The 12,754-nt window shown below is 45.0% G+C and overlaps 1 protein-coding gene across 2 annotated transcripts in view; it reads left to right on the forward strand.

Annotated features, from left to right (window-relative positions):
* The window catches only part of GNAO1 (G protein subunit alpha o1), a 168,399-nt gene that overhangs the window by 67,838 nt on the left and 87,807 nt on the right, over nucleotides 1-12,754 (forward strand). For both annotated transcript variants that reach the window (XM_081871607.1, XM_081871608.1), the window contains exon 3: nucleotides 2,839-2,980. In XM_081871607.1, coding sequence (XP_081727733.1) covers nucleotides 2,839-2,980 — 142 coding nt within the window. The remainder of the gene's footprint in view (nucleotides 1-2,838; nucleotides 2,981-12,754) is intronic.

The following is a 12,754-nucleotide window of genomic DNA, read 5'->3' on the forward strand; positions in this document are numbered from 1 at the left end:
TGCAGACAAGGTCCCTTTGACCTACATCCCTATCTATACCTGTACGCACACTCTCTCTCCCACACACCTTTGGTCCTCCAGATGCTGCTGAACTACAGCTCCCATCAGCCCCAGCAAGCATGACCAATGGCCAGTGATGACGGGAGTTGCAATTCAGCAACATCTGGAGGGCCAAAGGTTCCCCACAAACCAGTATAGAGAAGCCCTTGATGTATTAGAACAGGGAGTTCTGAGGAGTGACTCAAAACAAAGGCAGCTGTCTGACGAGGGAATACCAGGAATCATTTATTACTTAAACAGCCTCAATTTTTTGCACTCACAATCAATTGTGGGTGTAATTTTGTGGGCACAGTGAACGGCAGCTGAACGCTGAACTGTGCAATTGCATCCACAAATCAGCAGGAGGAATTATGTTATACTGCCAGTATCTCTCTAGCTCTAGCTATTTCACACACCTACACACACACACACACACACACACACACGTTCTTACAGTTTTCCGTGTGCACCGTTAGAAATAGGAGACAGTGTTAATTCAGTTCACATTTTGATGCAAACCTGCTGAATTTGCATTGCCAACAACAATGCATGATCCCAAACCCAGACAAAATTTGCAGTTCTACAGATTCTGTGGTATACTTCCTTATGCAAGAAAGTGGCCATTTTGACCAAATATGTTTTTTTAAAAAACAACAACTGTATTTTTATTTTTATTTTTTTAAAAAAGACTCCACTTAACTTTACAACAAAAGAAAACAAGAGCTCTCCTCAATCAGGCCAAAGGCCCATCTAGACCAGCGTCCTGTTCTCACAGTTCCCCACTAGATGCCCCTATGCAAAGCCCGCAAACAGGACTTGAGTGCCACTCCCCACCTGCAGTTCCCCAAAACTAGCATTTGAAGGTGCATTGCCTCTGATGGTGGAGGTAGAACAGTAGCCATTGATAGCCTTTACCTCCCTGAATTTGTCTTTTGAAGGCATCCAAGATTCATTTGTTTGATTTGTTATTGGGAAGAAGGAACAGCTATCCAAGATGCCATGGTGTTCTGAATATAGTTAGCAGAACTCTGCTTTCTAGCTATGTTAATAGATGTGTATTTTATTTTATCTAGGCATATAGACATTTCTATCCCACCCTTTTAGTGCATATGCTAGGAGTGGGGAACTTTAAGCTCTGGGCCCAAATACAGCCTTCCAGTCCCTCTGTCTGACCCTTGGGGCTCATCCTAAGCAACACACCTTGTCCTCCTGCTTTGTGCATTCTTGAGCTGTTGCAGTGTTCACGGTCTCTGATCCTCCCCTTTTAAAAAAACCAAAACCCATCTTGTACACAGTTTTATTTGTTTTGCTTAATTCCCTCCAGAGTTTCTGCAGGCCCAGGCACCACCTGCTGTTTGTGCCAACATGTGATTGCCATCTGCAGTGTGTTTGCTTATTCCCATAAATGAAAATTGCTGATGAGTTGTCGTGGTGCAGGTTCTTGTCCTCTTGTTATTTTGTGGCATGCCTATTCCCAGTAGCCAGGCTGAGCTTCACCTGAGCAAGACTGGCTGGTTTATTTTGAAAGGGCAGAGGGGGAGATACTGAGACATTGGCGTATTGTCATTGCATTCCGCCTACAGGGCTGAAAATGCCCCCTAATGTTGCTGCCATGACCACAAGCTGCAAAGGAGGGCAACAAGTTTGCCTCAGTTACCACTGGTTGCATTCATATTCTGCCTTCACTTTTCATTCATTAATTCATTCATTTTATTTGTATGCCTCTTTGTATGTTGGAGGCAGTAACACTCAGGTGGGAAAGTGCTGTTGTGCTAACATCCTGCTTATAGGTTTCCCATCGGATCTGGCTGGTCACTGTAAGACCAGGATGGAGGAGCATATGGGCCTTCGGCCTACTCCAGCAGGACTTTCCTTTTGTAGTAACATAGTGACTTCATGGCAGAAGTAAGGACCTCTCACAGTTCATGCTCTGAGAGTCTGGCTACACTTTATGCGAAGGGGTGGGGAGCTTGTCACCCTCCAGATATTGCTGAACTCCAATTCCCATCATCCTCAGCAAGCATGGCCAATGATCAGGATACTGGGCATTGTAGTTGAGTATCATTGGAGGGGGCACATGTTCTTCACCCCTTCTTGACACATGAAACGAAGCCACATATAAACCAGGCTTTGAGTGTTGTGAATTCAGAAGAATCCCTCAGAGATGAGCAGAGGACGCTGGAGGGGACCACAGAGCCGCTGATTGTTTATCTGTGCTCATTATCTCTCTCCTTTAACTGCTAATTTCCCCTAAGGGTTGGGAGGGGGGAGCAGGGACAATTAGCAGCTACAGAGAGATCAGATGAGCATTGATAAACAACAGAAGGAAGAATGTGGCCAGCAGCTCTGACATCCCCACCAGCTTTCCATGACCACCTCCAGGGGTCAGAACCCAAGGAGAGTCTACTGGATCAGACCAGAGGCCCATCTAATCCAGCACCCTGGTCTCAAAGTAGCCAACCAGACGCCTGTGGGACACTGGCAAGCAGGATTGGAGCACAGGAGCTCTTTCCACTCCTTTCGTTTCCAGCAACTGCTATTCTGAAGCCTTGGAAGCAGAAGATAGCCATTGTGGCTAATAGCCATCAACGGCCTTCTCTTCCATGAATGCTTCAGAATTTTCAGTAGCCAGAGCCAGGCTTATATGGAGCCAGTTTTCACACAATGTAAGCAATGTCCATTGCCTGGCTCTTAACACTATGCAAAACCTTGGGGATTGGTTTGGGAATAACTTCATTGTAAATGAAGCACTATTTCAGACTTTTACAAGCTCATTTGTTTCCTTCCCCTCTCCCAAAGGATCATCCACGAAGATGGCTTCTCTGGTGAAGATGTGAAGCAGTACAAGCCTGTGGTCTATAGCAACACTATCCAGTCACTGGCAGCCATTGTCCGTGCAATGGACACTTTGGGCGTGGAATATGGAGACAAGGAGAGAAGGGTAAGTGAGAACCCAGGAACAAGTGATTTGCAGTGGGCTGGTTTGTTCGTTGGTTTGTTTTATAGAATTTATGCACGGCTTGGTTGTCAAAAAACCCTCAAAGTGGTTTAAAAAGAGAATAAAACAGTAACATCAGCAAAAAAAGCCACAAAACAACTCTACAAATCATTCAAAACACAAAATCAGCAAAACTGAAAACAGATTAAAACATGCATCCACATTCTACACATCTGGTTAGACTTGCTCAAACAAAAATGATTTTAGCAGGTGCTGAAAAGAACACAGTGAAGGCACCTGCTTGGTGTCAATAGGCAGGGAGTTCCATAGTGTAGGGGCTGCCACACTAAAAGACTGATATCTTACAAATGCAGAACATTTTTTATGTGGCACCTGTAAAAGTGACATATCCACAGACTGAAGTGGTCAAGCAGGCATATATGTGGGGTAAGACAATCTCATAAGTAAGCTGGTCCCAGTTTATAAGTTGCAACAATAAATAGATTATCAGCAATGACAGGAACATGAAAAAAAACCACCAACTTGTACACATACATTTTTAATATGTTTTTAATTGTTTATCACTTGTTGTTTGCTGGCCTGGGCTCCTTTGGGAGGAAAGGCAGGATATAAATTTAAGTAATTAATATCTCATAAGCCTATAGGATGTAAACTGCAATGTTCCAGTTGCACATGCAAGCTGATTCTGGAACTAATTTTCACATTTTGCACAACCATGCTCATTGTCTCTCCACCAGCAGGTATACAACTGCTGAATTAGAAACTATTATTTCGGGTGCTATTGCAGTATGAAAAGTCTTGCTGCCTGGGTAGAATGTGTCATGGAACGCTAACTGATTTTTGAAGGATAAGCTCATTCTGCAATAATACCGTTTTTCAAACTGGTATTCCTCACCTGTTTTGGACCAAGGCAAGTGGGCGGGGGCACCAGGTTGGAGACTGCTGCACAATAAGGCTGACTATTAATGGCATAAACAAATGAGTGGCAGGTAGCAAACGATCAGGGTTGCTGTTTTTCTTCCTGGAAGATATCATTCGGGGTGCACAGTCAAAGGACTCTCCATTTTGCAAGAAAACTCTCTGCACATGAATCTTATTCAAGCACCTGCCCTCATGCTGTTACAGTTGCACAAGAGCAAGGCAGCATTTGCTAGCGCCCTACCCCATCCCATCCTCACTCAGCCCCACTGTCCTCAGTGGGTTGGTAGTGGAACATCTGAAGTGAGGAAGGTTAGACTGAGACTTGGCCATCCAGATGCCAAAATTGCGAAACTGCACAACTTTTTTTCCCTTGTTGTTATTTATTAGGGTTGGCAAACCTGTTTGTTTCAGTGTTTTGCTGCAAATATCAGGACTATGTAACCATTGTGGTTAAAGCAAGGAGGCTCCTTTTTCTGGTTTGTTTATATGATATGTCAGCGGCATTATATGTTTGTACGTTGATTTTCCACCCAGGAGCAAAAGGCTGTGTATTCCCCACCCTTTACAACAGCCCTGTGAGGTGGGCTAGGCTAAGTTAATACATGTGTGTAGGCAACAGCTTTTGTCAATATAGTTTTGGGGTTGGGTGAGTGTTAATGCAAGGGTTGCAATCTGAATGCAATGTAGAAGGCCCAGGAAATCCTTCTGGCATCCCTGATGATGCCATTGCAGTGGTCCCTGGCCATCTCATGTCTCCAATAGCCAACACCGGATGTGAAAGAAGGATGCAGAGAAGCAACACTGGTGATCATGCCAATTTGGGGTAGGATGTGGCATCTCCTGGCACTCTTCCCACAGTGGCCCTCTGGCATGTCTGGCTGCTGACCAAGGTACCACTTTCACAGTCCTGTGAGTGTGAAACTCCTTGTTTTTGGTGTTCTTACAAAGCCACGCTTTTTCCCATAGAAAACAAAGCAACTCTTGCTAACTTTAAGCACATTGTTTCTTTTGCATCAGAGGTTAGCAGTCTGCTCTGAGTGCAGGTGCATATTTGGATGTCTAAAAAACAGTCATGGACACCACGGAAATAACCTATTCATAGAAGAAAAACTAGTGAGGCTCACAACCCCTCCCAAACACGTAAAGTGCCTACACCGTTTCCCAAAATAAATTTTAAAAATAAAAATGCAGTCCCCATAACAACCAAGCCCTTTGACCCTAAATTAGAATCCTGACCTGCAATAACTCAGGATGTAGATTTGAAGTTGTCTTAGGCAGATCATCCCAGCATAGAGTTTTTAGAACACAGTTAGGTAACCACCCAAGCTGCCATTGTGCACCTGGTTCCAGTTGCTGGACCTCGGGGTCTTTATTTAAAAAACAAGGTAGAGCCCACAAACCAGGTGTCTTCCCATGCCTGCTGTAGGGAATGATAATCACCTGAAGCATAAGGACCGTCTTTTAACTGTGGCATTGAGGTGCCTTAGTTAGGGTAGCTAACTTTTTCTGAATAGTCCATGGACTCAGCTAGACTGGTAAAGAAAAACTGATTTATATGCGTTGTGTGTGTGATATAACATTGTGCCACCAGATGGCAACATGGAGTCCCGCTTTTCTCTACCTGTTTTCCCTGTTTAAATTTACAACACTTTAAGCTGAAACACTTCTTTGATGTGTCTTGATCCAGCCCATGTGACTCTTAGTTTTGCTCTCATAGACTTCATTTCTGAGTGTCTAGCTGAGCTGCATGGTGATTTCCCATGTCAAACAACTCGGCTGCATCCCTTCATTACTGGAGCTTATTTAGTTGAGAGTTTGTTCCTGGAAACACCAGCAGTTTTCTATCTCCTGGTCAGCTCTTTCCATATCATTCTGCTGCAGTGCAGGGTTGTGTTGCAAAACCAATTCCCTGCACTCTGTTGTGGGATTTTGAGCTATGCACATGCACATCAATCACTTGATTTTTCACAGATCAGTAGCTCAGTGGGAATGACTCACAGCTGAATGTGTGAACTGATGCAAGAGCTTTGGAGGCTGGAGTTGACATGAGAAGTTATGATGAACTGTGGCATTAGATCTGCCTTGGCTTATTCCTGGCATATGCAGGCCTGCACTTAATGGGACCGTTATCAAGTGCTGAACGTGGAGGCCTGTGAATTGGCCTCCCAATGGTTATGTGGGGGTGTCAGAAGGAAAGATGGGTCTCTTAATACTCTGCTGGTGGTGAAGACTTCAGTGAAGAAGCTGCCAACACCTCAGATATACCCCCCTCCTCACAGCTCCTTTCTTTGTTGTGGAAATTGCATGTAGTAGATATGGGAACTTCACCAGTGGAGGATAGAAAGGGTGCACAATGCAGAAGGGGAGAGGGAGGGAGGAAGAGTTGTGCTCATGTTGCTTTTTGAACTTCTATCCTGCCTGCTCCCATATCTCGCAGCTCATGGTTGCTGCTCCTTTCCAGGCCCAGTTCCAGATGCTCGCATTTGGACTGGGAACTGCAGATGGGGAGAGTGGCTCTTGCGCTCAGGTCCTGCTGGCAGGCCTTCCAGATGCCTCTGGTTGGCCTGTGTTTAAATAGGATAGTGGACTAGATGGGTCTTTGGTCTGATCCCATGGCCAGGCTCTTGATAGGTTCTTAGGTGCATCCGCTCAGCTCCCACTCATTTTCCTATGGCAAGCTAGGGATGATCAGGGGAGGAAAGCACCATCGGGCAGGAGCTGTACTTTTCGTGTATTACTTTTACTGTTCAAGGAAGATTATCCGGCATGAAATGAAGTTCAATACACATTATGTAGCATAAAAGGAGACGTTCATGCAGCCCTGTAAAATGCAAATGGGTCAAGGGAAAATTCCTCTGGCGTTCCATGTCATAATCAAGTGGATTATTGTCATTCTTTAGCGAAACCTGAGTTCTAAGGCCAGCCACCTAAATAAAAGAGAGAGAGAAAGACAAAGAGAAAGGGGGGGGAATGAATGAGCAGCACTTTAGGTCTGAGGACTTGTAGAAATTGGAAATTGATTTTCAAGCTATTTCCAAATGGGAGTGAAGAATGCTGGGCAATGCCTTTGGACTGCCTTCATGTTCATTATGGCTCTCCAAGTATGTCAGTTCTCAAATGAAACAAATAATTTACTAAGCATAATGCAGCTTTATTTTCTAGCCTGAGGGACGTTGCTGTGCCCATCATGATCTCTTCCGCTTTGTTCGTTATTCGGGAGGCTTTTTCTAAGGGGCATTTCACCATTTGCCCCATGGCCAGCTGTCCGTTCTGTGCTCTGCCATCCTCTTTGTTTATTGCTGCCTCGACTGCTCATGATTGGTTGCGCAATTCCTTTTCTTGCCATCCATTAGCTGGCTGTGATGGGGGTTTCGCCAAGTGGCATGGCCCTCATTCTCCTCTCTTGTCTACGTTCCCAAGAGTTCAGAAGCAAATGAATCTTCCCTTGATGCAGAGGAAACCGTCCCCCATTCCTCTGTCCCAATTGGCTCTGTAGGTGAGGCCTGCCCAAAATGGAGCGTCTGGCACAGCAAAAGGTGGGTGGCACCAAGTGCCCACCCCCTCTCCCAGCCGCACAGGATGATGAAAGCCCCCCAGGACCAGCTGCAGTCACGCTGAGTAGCAAGCAACCCCCTCAGCCCCAAGCCCCATGTGAGAACATAGTCCCTTCATGTAAGTTAGGTAAGACTCTGGGCTAATGGTGTTACTGGGGTGGCTCTGTAGGTGGCAATGTGGCTTACTTCATTTGCTTCACAATGTGACAAGCCCACTCTGCTGTGTTTGAGGTCCTTCATCATCATTCTCTGGGAATTGGATGGACTTCTACCCCAAAGCCCCACCCTGACAGCCCCACTTCGATTAAAATTTGGAAGAGTTACTGAAGAGTTGATAGAGTGGTGACACGGGCCACATCTCCTGCTCATGAGACATTAGTTGGGCCATACGGGAGATGCAACCTGATTTTGTTGCTGCTCAGGGAGTGCACCTCATAACCTTTGGATGGCAAATGTTCTAAAATGGGAGGACATTAGGGTCAAAATGAATGCAGTCCAGCTGTTGCATCAGCTAGCTGGTACACAATAATACCGGAATCAATCATGTTTAATGCACACTGGATTATGTAAACAGCCAAATAGGGCTTTGATATTAATTGATGGGAGAGAGAAATCTTCCAGAGTAGACATTCAAATGGTAGCTTTGCCAGATTCTGTTAAGCTATTTGGAGGCAGTAGTGTGGCTCAAATTAGTAGCTGGGGTTGTTAGGATGAATTTCATGGAAGAAGCACTGAATGTGTCCTTGAATGTTATTTTTCTTACGAATTTTCTTATGATTTTCTTTTTTCTTTTTAAAAAAGCAAGTTTCTAGACCTTATGGTGGTAAAGTTCTTCTTGAAAGTTCCTGGGCAATGCCAGCTCAAATGCCTGAAGCATGAGAGCACACTGAACAAATCTTTCAGAACCTGGAGTTCCTTGCCGCTCTTGAAATAAAATAGGAAATAGGAAAAGTTATAAAAAAGAAAATACATTGAGAGAGAGAGAGAGAGAAATCATGCAAGATATATTATGTAAATCTGCCAACTTGGTACATTTTGTAATAGTTGCAGCTTTTCCTGGGGCAGGTTTTCATAGAATCATGGAATTATAGAAATATAAAGGGACCCCATGGGTCATCTAGTCCAACCCCCTGCAATGCAGGAATCTCAACTAAAGCATCCGTGACAGATGGCCATCCAACCTCTGCTTAAAAACCTCCAGTGGAGAGTCTGCCACCTTCTGAGGTAGTCCATTCCTTCATCAAGCAGCTTTTACTGTCAGAAAGTTCTTCCTAATGTTTATTTGGAATCTCCCTTCTTGTTTGAATCTGCTACCACCCCCAGAAACATAGCTATTTATGTTCCTGTGAATAGTTAACATTTGTTGCATAGAATGTGGGGCACATTCACACTGTACATTTAAATCAGTATCACACCACTTTAAACAGTCCTGGCTTCCCCCAGAGAATTCTGAGAGAGTTATAGTTTTTTAAGGATTCTGAGTTGTTGAGAGACCTGGAGTGGCTTAACAGTCAACCCCTCTTCCCAGGAAACTCTGGAAATTGTAGTTCTGTGAGGGGAATAGGGGTCTCCTAGCACCTTTAACAAACTACAGCTCCCATAATTCCTTGAGGGGAGGCATGACTGTTTAAAGTGGTATCATAGCATTTTCAATGTACGGTGTGAATGTGGCCTAGTTCCCACACATTAGTTCCCTAGTGTGCGCACGCTCAGAGGATGACCTCCAAACCATCCTAAATATCTTCGCAGAAGCTTACAAAAAGCTTGGCCTATCGCTCAACATCCCAAAAAACTTGCACCAGCAAGTACAAAATAACCCCTCTGCAGCGCCACGAATCCAACTCAATGGTGTAACGTTGGAAAATGTTGATCACTTCTCCTACCTAGGCAGTTATCTTCCCACAAGGGTAAACATTGATGCCGAAATCCAGCATTGCCTGAGTTCTCCCGATTGAAGTGCAGAGTGTTTGAAGACTGGGACATTCACAGGGAAACCAAAAAGCTTGTTTACAAAGCTATTGTACTACCAACCTTACTATATGCTTGTGAAACATGGACCACTTATAAACGCCATCTCCAACTCCTTGAAAGATTCCATCAACGGTGTCTCCAAAAAAATTTTGCACATCACTTGGGAAGATAGGTGAACTAATATCAGTGTACTGGAAGAAGCAAAGATCACCAGTGTTGAAGCAATAATTCTTCAACATCAACTTTGTTGGACTTGTCATGTTATGCGGATGCCTGATGATCTTCTTCCAAAGCAACTACTCTATTCTGAACTTAAAAATGGAAAGCGTAATGCTGGTGGTCAACAAAAGAGGTTTAAAGACTGTCTCATTTCTAGCATATCCAAGTGGCAAGTGGTGGGAATACACCTGCCTGACACCTGGAGAGTTGCTGCCACAAAGGCATATTTAGGCACAGGGGAGAATTTTGAATCAGCTTTCAAGTAAAGGTGAACCTGACTAATCTTCACTCCCTGATACAGTAAGCCAGCAGTAACACAGCCATCCCTTGAAATTCGCATTTATCCAAATTTTCCATAGCGGTTCGCAGGCGTATAAGTATAAGTAACGTGTGCGTGAAAATTGGATAAGTTAGTGAACATAACCCTAAAACAAGAATTACACTGGGAGAAATTGTTATGTAAATATATCTTATGAGGAACGCTTGAGGGAGCTGCATATGTTTAGCCTGGGGGTGGGGGGGAGAGACTGAGATGAGATATGACAGCAAGCTTGTTTTCTGCTGCTCCGAAGGGTAGGATGCAAACCAATGGCTTCAAATGACAAGAAAGAAGATTCCAGCTAAACATCAGGAAGAACTTTCTGACAGTAAGAGCTGTTCGACAGTGGAACGGACTCCCTCGGGAAATAGTGGACTCGCCTTCCTTGCAGGTTTTTAAGCAGAGGTTGGATGGCCACCTGTCATGGATGATCTAGTAGAGATGCCTGCATTGTAGAGGCATTGGAATAGAAGACCCTTGAGGTTCCTTCCAACTCTACAATTCTATGGTTCTCTGTAGATCTGCCCTCTGTAGCTTTGAGGATTCTACAGCAGAGTCCAGCTTCTTGCCTGAATTCCACAAAGTGGTCCAGGTGGTCTCGAGAGCAGTCGGCCTGTGAACCCTTGGGGCTTCCCACTCTGCCGCCACCCCTGTTTGGGAAGGCCTGGTGGAGGCAGAGGGACATGCAGCCATGTGTCTGTACTTGTCTGTGTGGCTCTCCTGAAAATGTAACCGGAGTGCCGACCAGTGTGGTGTTTTTGAAGTCTGCTCTACATCCTGGTAATGTAGCTTCTGTCGTCATGGCAGCATCTCTAATCCTCACTTAGAAGTAATCATTTAAGCCTGCTTCCTTGATTCTCTTTGAACCTGGAGCTGCATTTATCAGGGTGAGAAGAAAGAAAGGAGCTATCAGCAGCATAAAATATGAAGCTGGACTGGGCCAGGATACGGCCGACCTTCTCTCTCTAGCCACCTTTGAGTGTGGCAACATTGAGACATCGAGGGGTGGAGGCCCGCTAATTAAACTGCAAAGGGGAAAAAGTTCTTTGTCAAACAATTCTCCTTCCCAAGCAAAGCCTTCCATATTATTTTGTGTTTAGTTCCCTTCCATTTCTAGCCCACTTTTGTTCCCACTGTGAAACACAAGGTGTCATAGATGGTTTACAAGAAGTATTAAAATTATCTGTGAAAAGAGTTTAAAACCAAGCACTTAAAACATTTGAAGGAAAATCAAAATTAACAAAGATTCATCTACATGTTTGCCTAAAGAAAAAAAATGTTTTAAGCAGAAGCTGAAAAAGGTTCCCTGGAGACTCCTGCCAGATGTCAACAGGCAGGGAGTTCCGAAGTGTAGGTGCTGCCGCATTTAAAAAAATCTATTTCATGTAAGTGCAGACCAGTAAGCACACCAGTTCTTCCATGGAGAGGGAAGCCTTTCACAACCCAAGGGGCCACATTCAATGGTGGGCATGGCCAGAAGCAAAACTAAGTGTAGTCTGAAACAAAAGTGGGCAGAGCAACAGATGGGACTTCAATCATTGTGTAGTAGGCCACTTTCCAGTCCTGCAAGAGCCGGAGGTCTCTGCACAACTGCACCCACCTCTCCATCCAGGCAAGCGGGAGGCATGACTGCAGCTCATGTGCATGTTCCTGCCAGGCAAAATCACACCAGGAGGATGCAGAGCTGAGTTTGAGAGACCTTGAGGACTGCATTTGGCCCCCAAGCTTGAGGTCCTCCACTCCTTATTTTCATCCTCTACCTGGTCTGCTCCACACTCCCATCAGCCTTCCTAGGATCCATACCTATGTTTCCTGCATGATTGTGACCTTACTTCACCTAAGCAGCAGCATCAACTGCTCCAGCCCAGTCCATTCCTGCCGTTCCTTACCAAAGTGAATCTTCTCACTTCTTTTGGTTCCCTGAGGGTGCTTTCCTCTTTCTGGGAGTTGGGTGGACTGTTCCAGGCTGCTCCAGCCTTTGGGGAGGAGCCATAGCTCAGTGGCAGAACTCCTGATTTGCATGCAGTAGGTCACAGCTTCAATCTCCAGCATCTTTCGGGTAGGGCTGGGAATGTCTGCTGCCAGTCAATGCTTGACAACACTGAACTAAATAGACCAGTGGCCTCACTCTGGAAAAAATAGCTTCCTATGCTGCTAACCTTTAGGCAACAGAGACATAGGAAGGCTTTGCTGCCTGTTGAGTTAGGAGGGAGACTGCTGGGATTCCAGAGAGCGCACTTCCCCATGTGCACAGCCGGAACATGCCACCAAATTCAGAGCCAATCAGGTCTGCAGGAGGCAGCAAGCACATTGCTGTTGCCTAGCAACTCTTGTTCATTTCTTCCCTGGGCAAGAGTAGAATCATCTCCACCACCGCCTCACGCACCTGAGGAATAAGCCGCTCTAGTCTCTGGCAATACAAAAAGTGTCTAGTGATGATATGGCCAGGTTAGGCACATTGAAATCAGTGTGCTTAAATGCACCTAAATTTGTGCTGGAGCTATGAATTTGATTAACCTTGCCTTTAGCATGGACTAAAGTAGTAGCCTTCAGTAGCCTTAGTCAGGAACCAGTTTCTCTCAGCCTCAGCACCTGGGATCCTGACCCTATCCTGCAGGGTTGTTGTACAGATTTCTGAAATGATATATGTGGAGTGCTGTAAACACTTGAAACTTCTTTCTAGGGCTGCATTCATACAGCACGTTGTTCTGTTTTCCCAACAGAATCTCGTGAACTCTTGTGCTCATTCGTGCATTAATTGCTATGCATTTG

The sequence above is a fragment of the Podarcis erhardii genome (genome assembly GCF_964252035.2).
Source record: "Podarcis erhardii genome assembly, chromosome: 7".
NCBI classification, from domain to species: Eukaryota; Metazoa; Chordata; class Lepidosauria; order Squamata; family Lacertidae; genus Podarcis; species Podarcis erhardii.